The 13,341-nt window shown below is 35.7% G+C and overlaps 2 protein-coding genes across 2 annotated transcripts; both read left to right on the forward strand.

Moving 5' to 3' along the window:
• Nucleotides 1-271: 271 nt before the first annotated feature.
• Nucleotides 272-7,095, forward strand: LOC149727677 (interleukin enhancer-binding factor 2 homolog). Its single transcript, XM_089888617.1, has 8 exons — nucleotides 272-311; nucleotides 615-795; nucleotides 1,063-1,212; nucleotides 1,746-1,856; nucleotides 2,364-2,596; nucleotides 4,389-4,538; nucleotides 4,952-5,072; nucleotides 6,710-7,095. Exons 2-8 carry the CDS (start codon nucleotides 655-657, stop codon nucleotides 6,905-6,907), a joined length of 1,104 nt encoding a protein of 367 aa, XP_089744743.1. The 5' UTR covers nucleotides 272-311; nucleotides 615-654; the 3' UTR covers nucleotides 6,908-7,095.
• A 143-nt stretch (nucleotides 7,096-7,238) lies between these two features.
• On the forward strand, nucleotides 7,239-13,321 carry LOC149727678 (TELO2-interacting protein 1 homolog). The gene is made up of 4 exons (XM_089888591.1): nucleotides 7,239-10,958; nucleotides 11,453-11,662; nucleotides 11,898-12,267; nucleotides 12,622-13,321. The coding sequence occupies exons 1-4, from the start codon at nucleotides 8,908-8,910 to the stop codon at nucleotides 13,138-13,140; spliced, it is 3,150 nt and encodes a 1,049-aa protein (XP_089744717.1). The 5' UTR covers nucleotides 7,239-8,907; the 3' UTR covers nucleotides 13,141-13,321.
• The last annotated feature ends 20 nt before the right edge of the window (nucleotides 13,322-13,341 follow it).

A 13,341-nucleotide genomic window follows, 5' to 3' on the forward strand; every position in this document is an offset into this window, starting at 1 on the left:
ACAGAAAAACTAAGTTCGTCTAGTAAATAAACTTCCAAATCGTTTTCTACATTTTGGTTGAATGTATAAACACGATTAAACTGATAGGTAGCCTTCTAAGAGCTCTTTCTTTTTAAAAAGTTAGAGTAAGGGCAAATAAACAAGTTATGTGTGAAAAAAGTGTGTGGAATGGGCAGACAAAAAGTATCCACCTACACGCGCGCTTACAAAACGCAAATAACAATGCTCGATTTATTAATCCAATGAACGGGGAGTTTAAAATCGGATGTGGACGAATATGTGCTGTAAACTACTGGTAGCTTATCTGTTAGGTAATATCAAAGTATAGTTTACACAGTACTTTAAGTTTGTATTTTTACTTACTCCAAAATGTAACAACTAAAATACACACTGGCATAAGGTAGTAGTGCCCAGTGATTCACAGAATAAACTTATGCTGTGGTCAGACACCCGTGTTTTCTATCACGGACTCCGGTTTTACGGCGGTAAGACGAGACACAGTGGTTTTTTTCTGTTCAAATGTGTTTTATTAGGAGGTGTCTTTCGTAACAGCTGTCGTATTTTGGTTTTGCAATAATATTCATTTCATAAAGCTGCAGATTTTGTGTTTGTAGTCACATTTAGATTTTGTGTGAAAAACCTACCATAAACACAATGAGAGGAAGACCACGTGGAGGGGGGATGGGAAGAGGATCACCAAGACTTTTTGTTCCCCATATTCCATTTGATTTTGTGATGTGCGAACAAGCGTTTCCAAGAGTGAAGCCAGCTCCAAAAGATGATGAATTTACTCAGGTATATATACATATATATTATATAATACTCATAGCGAGCAAACAACATCATTGGTTTATGCGTTAAGTGCCATATACTTTGGCTTTATTTTTTATAGACATATAACAACAGGGTAAAAGCTGTTTTAACAGATAAATTAGGGTTTTTGAAACATTATTTTACCCTGTTCGTAAGTTTTGTTGACAAAACTCCAGTCGTCCCTAATATTACCCTTCCTATGTCAATTTACATGATGTAATTGTGTTAAAACCTAACTGTTCCATGCAGGCATTAATTAAACGAAACCAAGAACTGACCGCATCCCCACAAGACCAAACTACAGTCTTAGGCCTCATTACTAAATGCACTACAGCGTTGGATTCTTTGGTCATTCTTCCTTCTACTGAGTTTGAAGTACAGATTGAAGAATATCGTCAGGTTCGTATTTAATAATTAAGTACCCAAAAATGTGATGTTGTTTTTTTTTATGTTGTGCAACATCGAATTTGCTGATTGGTAAAACTGAACATTTGATGCTTAAGTGGGCTGCAGTGTAGAACACACTACAAAGCAATATATATGGAATTTACTCTAGGCATAAGATAGGCCACAAATTTACATAAATGCAGGGGAGGCATTGACAGTTAAACCTACAATTTTCATACAAGTCTGATTTATTTGAATGCCTATGTGGAATGCTGTGTAAAAAATCCCAGGGTTGGCCTGCCCACCTTGCAGCCCCAGGTTTGGCGCCTATGACTCTTAAGTGTTTTCCAAATTAACCTAAACAATTAGGAGTTTTTTAACTTTTTAACTAGACTTACCAAATGGCTGAATAGTGGGTTTTATTTTAATACTCTGCTGTATGTGCTGTATGTGCATCAACAAATATAAAGTCCCACAGATACATCATATGCAAACTGCTAACAATATGTATGGTATAATAAATTACTCTGTTGTTTAAATTTTAGGTTGGTTCTTTCAAGAAAGGTACCATGATGATTGGAAACCTGATTGCTGATGTAGCTGTTATATTTAAAACACTTCCCACCAAGGAATCCGTTAAACTATTGGCTGATAAGGTTTGTTAAAAAAAAACCATAGTTATTTAGGCAGTAATAGTATTGTAAAAAGCCATGGGAGGTGTTACATGTATATTAGTCATGTTTAAAAGAAAACTACCTTTTTGTTGATACAATAATAAATAATATTTACAGTTTTTAAGGGCTTTAAATTTGACCTAACTTTTTATTGTATAGTGTGTATCAGGTCTACTAAACTAGGTTCAGTTACACAAGTTCAAAATATACTTAGGTCTGTTATAACTCATATTAAAAACCTACTTCTATGTACATATGTTTGTGTTGACCTACGTGCCAATGGAATCACTGTGGTCATCAAATTCAATAACTTGGTTGTATTAATGTTGTAGCAATAATTAATAACCAAAACTAACTTCTGTAGGAAGCAAAAAAACAACCCATTCGTTACAAATCTGTATCGATCATTTCAAATAAGACGTGAGATATATTGTATGTCAGACCTGTGAAAACGGTGCAACATAACGCTTAAATAAATTTTCTTTAAAGATTGTGGAAAATATGAGAGCCAATGAATGCACAGAACCTCTTATTATTGAAATGACTGAAGCTGGTTTCGAAGTAAAGTCCGACAACACAACAGTCAATGTATTGATCGCAACTATTCCACAAAACATGAGGAAATTGGACTCAGCGCTTCATCTTGATCAGAAAACATTACAAGCTTCCCTTGCAGCGATACGCCATGTGAGGTGGTTTGAAGAAAATGCATTTCATTCCAGGTGAATGTAGTTGTAAAACTAATACTGAAGGAGCATAATTATTGGTAAAGTAATTTAGTAGGGATGTGCCGAGCCGAGCCCGAACTCAAAAGCTCGTGCCCGAGCGTCTCCTTTTTTGACGCTCGGCGCTCGGCTGAAAACTGGGCCGAGCGCCGAGCCTTTTGCTATAATGTTGCACGCGAGAGCGAAAAATATTAAAAACGAAAAAAGTGAAGCTACTAAGAGATAACGAGACTGGTCAGCATAGCTTTCTCTTTAATTGTTTTTCGTTCGTTGTGAATTTGCTCTCTCGCAAGTAACGAATCGCAACGTAAGCTATTTGCCGGTATCGAATTACAGCCGGTGTCGAATTACACGAGCGCCCAATGTTTTCGTATCAGATTTTAAATAAAAGGCAAAAACTCTTTAACTTTTTTTAAATGAAATATTATAAATTGCTGCAACCACATGACAGCCCCCTTAACCGCAGACACGCACGCAGCCAGAAAGTGCTAAGACGCACACACACGCGCGTTGCATTCAATATAACATTCCTTCGCTTGGAATTGGAACAATTTTTCATTCAATTATTACGTCAGGTGTCCTATCGCAAGGTAACTATTAATTATGACGTTTCATAATATAACAATCGGGAGGAATGTGCCCACTGCCCAAATTGGGCAGCCAAACCAACCACGAGATCAAACCATCGTGTATCAGCGTCACATTTTTACACTCTGCGCCGGCGTATGAAATAAAGGAAGACGCATGCGGTAGCATACATTCCACACGTAACAAACGAAGCAATCGTTGTGAATTTATTCTCGTGAAAAATGATGTAATGAAACTCTGTTTCTCGTGCGGTGCCATCAAACGATGTTTTTTTGGCTTCAGTCCAAGCTCGGCCGGGACGATACTTTGTAATATCATATTACAATTTATGTTGGTTCCCATTTACTGATAGCGTCGCTCCTCGCTCTTATATTTCCACCAATTAAAACTCACATAATCGCGATTTACCTGCATTTAAACTAATCATCAGAAACAAAAATTATACACAAACTGCAGATCGTATAGAAGCGAATAAAACACGATTGTTTTCAACAATCTCGTTTGTGATGTAACGATCGTAAAGGTTTATTCTGACGTAAATAACCGTTACCATATCCAAGATGAACATGCGTAGAAACTTGCCAGTTGCGCCACTGGCTGTAACAATTATATATATTTTTTTTATTTAAATACTTTTTGTATGAATTTTACATTTTGCAACAGTAGAAATTACGAAACGAGACTCGTCTTTAACCGCAAACCACGTGTTCTGTATTATTTTGATTAGCGCCGCTTTTCGGCTGAATAGGAACGCATTCTCGTACGCCTTTCTCCTTGATGACGTCATAGGTGCTCGGACTCGGGCTCGTGCCGAGCTTTTCGTTGAAGCTCGGCGCTCGGCGAACCCGAGCTTTTTTAACTTCAGCACATCCCTATAATTTAGTATTCACAAACTTTATTGTTTATGCTTGCTATTATAGTGATGCTTAGCGCATAAAGCTATCTACATTCTTACACAATACTTTTCTCATTTTCATTGAAAAAGCTCTTCTGGTATCATTTTTAATATATCCTTAGTTACATATTTATCTGTATTTTTTCAAAAGCAGATGCATTTTATTGCAATCTGTCTCTTTTTTGTTAATATTATATTTAATTTGTTCTTGTACTTATCAAAAGATGTGTATTACAACAGAACATAGACACTGTGTAATTTTCATCTAAAACAATTAAAACAAACACTTCATTTTTACTTACACAGCGTCAAAATGCTGGTACGACTGCTGAAAGACATGACGCGTCGTTTTGAAGGATTCCAGCCATTGACGCCATGGATCATAGACTTACTTGCCCATCATGCTGTAATGAATAATCTTAACAGACAACCACTGCCGATAAATGAAGCTTTCAGGTTGGTCTATTTAGATGGTATCATCTACTCTCCTTACAGCTGTACATTTTGTCACCATTCAACAATAGTTTTTCAACAATACATGTCAACAATAGTTTTTTAACTGAGCACCCGAGTGGTAAAACGGATACAATTTTGTGTAAAAGCTTTTCAATTTCAAATAATTTTAAAAATTTTAACCATTTTTTTATTTGTACAGATAATCCTTTTGCCATGTTAATTCCTTGTTAATTTATATAATAACTTGAAAATGGTATGAAAAAGACTTGATAATATATATATTTAACTTGGTAAGGACTATCTACAGAAAAGACTGTACACAGATATAATATTATATATAAACTGATTCATGTTCATATTAACCATATTAAAATATATAGAAAGAAATTAACAAATACCACTTTGTTTAATAGGCGGGTTCTCCGTTTACTTTCTTCGGGATTTTTCCTTCCTGGATCTGCAGGGATTGTTGACCCATGCGAAAGTGGAAATGTCAGGGTCCATACAGTTATGACACTGGAACAGCAGGATAAGGCAAGTATTTTCATCTTTCAACAGGACATAATTTAGTATAGTAGACGTGAACAAGCCTTTAATACTGTTTTGCAAGTTCTTTCAACAGGACATAATTTAGTATAGTAGACCTGAACAAGCCTTTAATACTGTTTTGCAAGTTCTTTCAACAGGACATAATTTAGTATAGTAGACGTGAACAAGCCATTAATACTGTTTTGCAAGTTCTTTCAACAGGACATAATTTAGTATAGTAGACGTGAACAAGCCTTTAATACTGTTTTGCAAGTTGTTATTCTTGCATAAACCTTTTTTTCACCGCCAGTTTATACATCAATGCTTGATTTACACAGTTCTATGTTAAATAAAAATACGTGGCCATGATAAAAGCCATTCTTGTTATAGAATGTTCTGGTAGTATGCGTAGGGGAGACCGGGGATACTTCGGATGCGGGGATAGTTCGGACCATGTACATGACGTCACAATAGAGCATTGTGATATCATTATTAACAAATCTTATTGTTTACATTACAAAGCAGCATAATGTTTGGGGGCATGCGCAGTTCAACCGATTAGTTAAAATAAAAAAAGTTAGTTTAACAGAAATATCTACTTTTTAAGTTTTTGGTTGTAAGGGTATAGTTCGGTTGCTGATAGCCGAAAGTAATTCTTTTGCGGTGGGAGTGGTAGTTTAGAAGCAACACTTCAATAAGCAAACATAGATTTTGAGCAGGAGGTAAACAGGCGGCTATGTTTTTGCTATTTTTATGTCACCACGTGTCTGGGGATACGTCGGACAACATGCCCGGGTTGGTAAGGTGTATTATATTGTATGGTCACAATAGTTTTAGATCATAAAAAAATAGTAAGAACGTTTAAAAGAAAGACGACAGCAGGAGAGTATCAAGCGACTGAATGAAAAAAAACTATTTTTGCAGTTATTGAAGATGATACTCGTACAGACAGGGGACTATTAAGGATTAAGATTTCTCATCAACCTTTCCTGTTTTAATATGCGCTAAAGTACCAGCCAGCCTATTCGATTTATATATTAGATGATTCGTTATTATTTTCGTTGTCGTTTTTACAAACGGTGTCGAAGAAAACCAAAAAAACGTATACTGTCCGAGGTGACCCCGGTCATGTCCGATGTTATCCCGGTACCGGGGAGAGCCTTAGGAATTTGAACTTTTACATGCATTTCTAGTTTGCTTTGGCAAGCGACTCTCCTACCCTTTTTCGGCAAAGGATCACCCTTTACAACAAACTAACATTTAAATTCATGTGACGCATATAAAAAAAAATATTAGCAATTTTCAAAAAAACGTCCGAACCATCCCCGGTCTCCCCTACTCTGCCTAAGTACTAGGTTCTGTCACTTATGTGGTCTTCTCTGTAGGACCTCAACACCCATATAAAAAGTAGTGTTGTCAGAAAAAGTAATGGCTGTTAAAATGTACCTGGAGGGCACAAAAAATATTTCTAATGGTAAAAAATATTTTGCTCTTTAATTGGTGAACCAGTTCAGTGAAAAAATTAACTGTTTTGAAACAAAGAACTAGCTATTGCGACTACTATTAAGCCAATAATGTTTTATATAAAATTGTTGATCCAAGTGAAAGTAGAACATAAAATCTAACATAAGGTTTGTACTCAGGTATGCTGTACAGCACAAACATTGCTTCGAATCCTTGCACACGGTGGTTATAAACAAATCCTTGGGATTGAAGGAAATGCCTCTGTTGCGACAGAAGTTACCGTATATAATGGGGTGGTCGTCGCACCAAGTGAAAAGGCTTATGATAAACCAGATGAGAAAGAAAATGAAGAAAAAATGGATGTTTCTGAAAACTGAGGAATGTTTTTCAGAAATAAGTACAAACATTGCTGCTATGTGCTTGTCCATGTTGTTGATGGACACTTTCAATTGTGAAATGTATAGTTGCGAAATTTGACAAATACTGCTTGTATACAAAAAAGCAGAAATCAAATAAATGGCCACGCGTATCATAATAAAGTGATTTGTAAAGACGCATTGTACAACTTCAGCATTGTGTGCTAAATTGTAAACTTGCTTTAGCTAAGCTTGTCGTCGCTGGAGAACATTCGTTTTCGTGAACCTGGATTAACGTTAGTTGAGCGGAAGTTGTAAGTGTCAAAATAAGAATTAATCATGTTATGTTTAACTATATATTATATTATTTGCATCGAAGTAGAAAAGCGCTTTCAGTAAAGCAACTTGTAATTGGACTTAAATCTATAACAATGCACAATTTCACTTAATTAAAGTTTCTCTAAATTCAGCACGAGTACAGATAAACAAGAATAAAATAATATCTCTATTCTTTATTATTAATAAAATTATTACGAAAGTTACTTTTATAATTATATTCCAAGCCGTTTGCACATGTTCATATATTCATAACCAAATTTAGTTTTCTATGGTGGGGGGTCTTTTTCATGGGGATTCCCGTTGTAAAAGTTCATTTTGTTTTTGAAGATAAACGTGTTGATCACCAATAAAGATAATATCTTTAAAAGACTTTATTTTATACTAGTTTAGCACAGATTTTTTATTTGAAGTATTTTTAGCACTTGGCTTGGATTGTGTTGTATAGTAAAACTGTTATACTTACTAATACACGAGCTATTCCCGTTTATTATAATAAAAAAGAAGGGTAAAGTATATTTAGTGCTGGTAAAAAATCCCTTCATCCCATACGTTATCTGCTAACCACGAACTTTTAAGTAGTGGTAGTAACTACTACCCTCTATAACTACTATAGCTACTAACCCATATAACCGTTGCATAGCTGGCGCCAGGGCATAGTCTGGAGCCGTGGCATAGTGGTTAGCGGTAATCCTTTAGCTGGTGGCCACCCGAAATTTTGGTTTCAAAGTGTTCCTTAGGTCTTACTCATACCCACTGTATAATTTTTTTTTTGAGAAAACTCGGGCGTTCGTGTCAAAAATTACCTTTGAAAATGCGCGAAATCGTACTGCTTCACCGTATTTTCCACACCAGCCGTTATGAATTAAACTAAAGTTGGATTATTACGTCTTAGAATGCGTATTGTTACAAAACAGTGGGGAAAAAACAACGCTATACCATTTTGTAACATATGTAATAAACCACTATTGTGACGTATCAGACCGATATTGTGACTGAATAAATCGTTACCTTACGCAAATCAGACGAATTACGGTGACGAAGCATGTTTTCGAGCATTTTTAAAGTTAATTTTTGACACGAACGCCCAAGTTTTTTTTTTTTTAAATTATACAGTGGGTATCAGTGATTACTATGGAACATTTTGAAACCAAAATTTCAGGTGGCCACCAGCTAAAGGATTACCGTGGTTAGCGTGCTTGCCTGTAACTCAGAAGTAATGGGTTTAAGGCTCTACGCTGCTACCATTGTGGGCGTATGTGTTCTTGGGCAAGACACTTAACGGCAATTGCTCCAACCCAGTGGTCACTAATGGGTTGTCCAAATTATCAGCCATACATAAAAAAAATGAAAAAAAATCCCAAAAAAATAATCACCCACAAAGTAACATACATGGTAACTTGTAAGCTGGCACGAGGTGTTAAACCCGTGTGATAACGACTGTCGTTTTCCAGGCGCGCGAAGATAAAGTAAGTTACATTCATTCAACCCTTAACCCATATACCCACTAAACCCCAACTAACCCCCCAAATTAACCAACTACCAACCTGTAACGCTTTCCACCAGCCCCATCTGCAATGTACCAGTCCACCACAGGATTCCATGCTATAGGGTCAAAGTATTTAGATGTGTTTAACACTGAATGCACATCCAGATCATGATACACCAAGTAAGTTAGTCTCAAAATGTGTTCAATAAATAAAATTTCCAATGCTGAGCAAGTATATTCTATCTGCTTTGAACTGTGTAGAACAAAACAAAAGTCTTTGCTGCAAAAACTTAACAAACTTTTGGTCAATCTACCAGCTGACATCTTACAGCCTTTACATGAAGTTATTTTGTTACCACTTCGACAAATCTTGGTAAAAACAAAACCTGACAGAGAAGAGGTTGTTACTACAGCTGAATGCTTGCAATTTGTATTTCAAAACACACATTCAGTTAGTTGGGAAGCAAAAGCAGATATCTTAAAACACTTGTTGATAAATGTCACTGATATAAAAACATCACAGATTGCGGTAAAAGATGATGAAGAAATTGTGGATTCGGTCTTTACGACTTTAATTTGCTTGTTAAATTCATGTCAGGATTTCTGGAAATCATTTTATTCATGTACGCAGCTTCCTATTCTTGGACATCTTGTATCTTTATGCTTGTCAGTTTTAAACACCTCAACATGTAAACCAAATAAACATAAAGCAATTGATTTGATAATGGCTTTATCTGTCCCATCTTATTACAAGCAACTTGACTTGAATGAAAACTCTGATTTTTCTGTAGCAGTAGGTAATTGTATGGCCTGTTTTATGCCTGGAGTTACATCTACTGTCGCAAAAATCATCCATACAAACCTTGGACGAAAATTGCGCTGCTCTTGCCTCAACTTGGTTGCAGTTTTGTTGACAACTACTCTTGGCAATGAAGAAATGAAAATGGCCGCTCAGGCAAATTCGAAAACCAAACCACTAGACGTTGATCAACGTATTTTGTCTCTCTTAAAAACTCGGGATCAAACTTGGATTGATAGCATGTTAGAAAACCTAAATTTAGCTTTAGCCAAGATACTCCTTGTCAAAGATGCTGATAATGAAGCAGCAAGACTCTGCATGTTGGGTGTGTGTCGTACTTTGTTATTCAAGTGCAGCTTGTCACTCAAGCCATTGTATGGAACTATTATGAACCCAGTTTTGAAATTGCTAAATGATTCATCGGATAAACTGTCAAAATCAAGCACAATGTTACTGGAAGACTTGGTTGCAAGTTTCAATAACTCTTCTTCTAAGGCTGAATTTATGGATGGTGTAAAAAATAATTTGTTTACTTTATGCACAGAACTGCCACATAAAATGAGAAAATATTCTGAAAATGAAAAAGTCTCAGCACTAACACTACTCCAAGGTTATCTAACTGTTCTAAAGGACAATTTAAGCTGCCTGTTAAACTCTTCAGTTCATCTTGATTGTTTAATTGAATCAATATTGTTGTGTTACGATCAGGATACATTAGAACTTTGTATGTTTCCTGAAGTAGCTTTAAGAAAAATATCAAGCACTGAATTTACCTCGCCCATGTCTAGACTTGAATTACTGGCATCAGTGAATAATTTCCAACACAGCTTAACTGTTACAGTTCTTGTTCGTATTTGCCGACTTTTGGGCAAACATGGTGACATTGAACTGCTTGTTGGAATCTTATCCGAGGCATATAGCATAGAATCAAAGCGCTTAGCCACGGTTGCTATGATAAAAGAAATCCTACTTGGCACTCCTGTTGATAATCAAGCTATAGAATCAGTTGTAGATGAACTCTTAGACTTATACACCGAAGAATATAGTTTCAACACTACAAATCCCGCCCAAACTGTAGATGTCGATCTCTGTGTACCTGAAACATCCAACTATTCGATTACATTCCCATTACAAGCCAAATCGCATCCAAAACGTATCAAACCACTTGCAAGCAGCAGTATGATGATGTGTCTGCAATTAGAGTCTTTCGCTGTCTTTTCTATGTTGCTGGAAACTAAATTTTGCAGTCGTCTTGTCAAAGTTTTGTATCCACTTTTAGAAAAAGTGAGTCACACAACAGATAAAGTGGCAGAGTGTGCTGTTCTCTCTCTTGCAGTAATAAGTCGCAGTTGTGGTTATGCTTCAACTGCAGATTTAATTAAATTCAATGCAGATTATCTTGCAAGTACATTGTCATTACATCTTCAACACTTGACCTTATTTCCGAGGTAACTTTATGGTCTAAATTTTTAGTACAATCTCCGCAGTAAATATTTTAGTTATTATAGTGTTGAATTTAGTAATTTTGAACTTTTTAGGTTAGCTTAGCTGTCGATATCACAATTGGGTAAGAACTCTTTAGGATTTACGAAAGATGAAGAACATGTTTATTACTAAAATAGAAATATAGTTATAACATTTTTGACTTTGTTTAGCCTTATAAATTTATCACAAAATGTTATCTTAAATAATTTCGCAATAGGCTATATGGCCTACCTTTATCAATTAAATACTCCCTAAGTCTCAACTTCACATTAAACTTAACTGGGTGCAACAGCCACGGTTTTTAACTGGCACTCTTTATCACGCTTTTAATTCATAGCGAATTAGCAACTATTGTTTTGCCATTGATTCCCCCCTACGTTTTTTAAATGACATAATCTTCGCTATCGTTCTTAAGAAAATTAATAAAAGTTATGTTAACTGTCCATTTTTTCCTTAGATGCCCAGATGTCCTTCAAGCAATACTCAAGTATGATGACAAAAACCTCTTTCCCCTCATTCGTGACACTATACAAGAAATTCTCTCCAAGTTTGACAGTAGTAACACAGATTTAAACACACTTCAATCGTTCGTGTCTTTATTTGTTTGTGTTTTGATGTCAATACAGAAGTGGTTTGATCGAACTCATACACCAGATCCACCTGTTAAGTAAGTGCATATAAATGGTTTTTTATGTTTTGTCATCACTAATTTGTGTCAATCACAACTGGCCTAATTAAGTATAATTCAACTTAGCGGGTAATGAGTTTGCATTGTACTCGAATAGATTGGAGCAATTACTAAGTGTCGTGTACCAGGGCAAACATGGCCACAATGGCAAAAAGCATCAAACTGTAAATGTGATATTCCTACTCAAGACTTTTATAACATCAAAAAATTCTAGGTCTGTAAAAGATGACACAGAAGACATACTTGAATTTCTACGGGAGCACAGAACAAAGAAACTTGAAACTGAAGAAAATCAATCTCAACCAGAAGAAGAAACGAATGCAGATCCAGAGGAAGTCCAAGATACAGAGGAAGAAACTGATCCGTCTTCGGAAAAACCTCCAGAAGATGTCACGGTTGTGTTAGAAATTTTACGCCGCTGCAGAAATTTAACGGCGCATAAAAGTAGAATGGTTCGTATTATGGTATTGGTTGCAGTTGCTGACGGTATTGTAGCTTTAAGTGGTCAAGATACATGGCTGCTACCAATGGTTCATCAATTGTGGCCTTCTATTGTGTCTAGGTTTGAAGATCAAGAAATGCAGGTTGGTTGTCTTTAAAATAACTTAAAAAATCAAGTTTACTTTTAGTCTACGTTTTCTGCCAGTTACAATATAAGAACTAATATTGTAGTAAGAATTAGCAGATAAGGTTTATACCACTTTGTTTGAGGTTGAAATCAAAACGTTAAGCACTTAAAGTATATTGCATTTTATAAAAACGAGTTCTGTTTGAACTTTGTAAAACTGTGTAAGTCACCCTAGGTGTACGTTACTGCCATTTTACAAAGTATTTGGTAAACCTAAAGATTTTGCCCACTCATGTAATATACAACTAATGGAAATAGCTGTTTAATAATTTTATAAGAATGCAATTGGTACATGAGTTCTTATTTTCAGGTTGTTCAAAAAGCATTTGAAGTAATCTGTGTTATTTCCTCAACGTGCGGTGATTTTATTCGCAAAAGATTAGGAAAGGAAATACTTCCAAAACTGATGAGCTTCCTTAAACAGCAACAATCTAATAATCGTAAACTGACCAACTACAGTCACAGCTCGGTTGCATTCAAACATACAGCTCTTTATAAACTGCAGTTAAATGTACTTCAAAATCTCGGACCTTTGTTGGTACACTCCTCTTTGGGTGGAATGGACATTACGACCATTTGTGCATCTTGTTACGGGTTTTTAAGCATCACCCAGCCCCCTAAACTGCAGGAATCTGCCGTCATATTGTTTCGTAACCTTATAACTGTAAATGGTGATGCAGTTTGGTTATTTTTAAGTGATATTTTTTCTGTGAAGCAGGTGTATGATCCACCTGATTCAAAATTCAAATTTCAAAAAATTACTGTTTCAGGAACGCCAGATAATAAGTTTGCAAAGAATATCGGTGTCCTACTGCCAGATTGTACTTAATCAGCTTTACCTTGTTTGGTTTGTTAAATGACACAAACTAAAATTCGTTTATTTTCGTTACTATCAGAGTCCGTATATAAACATGTTTATACATGTTTATATACGGACTCTGGTTACTATACATTTAAAATACCCAATACTTTAACAGGGAAAAAAATGAATACAACATACGAATCGGTAATTACACATACTCTTTATCAA

The sequence above is a fragment of the Ciona robusta genome, chromosome 11 (genome assembly GCF_009617815.1).
Source record: "Ciona robusta chromosome 11, ASM961781v2".
In the NCBI taxonomy this organism is placed as follows: Eukaryota; Metazoa; Chordata; class Ascidiacea; order Phlebobranchia; family Cionidae; genus Ciona; species Ciona robusta.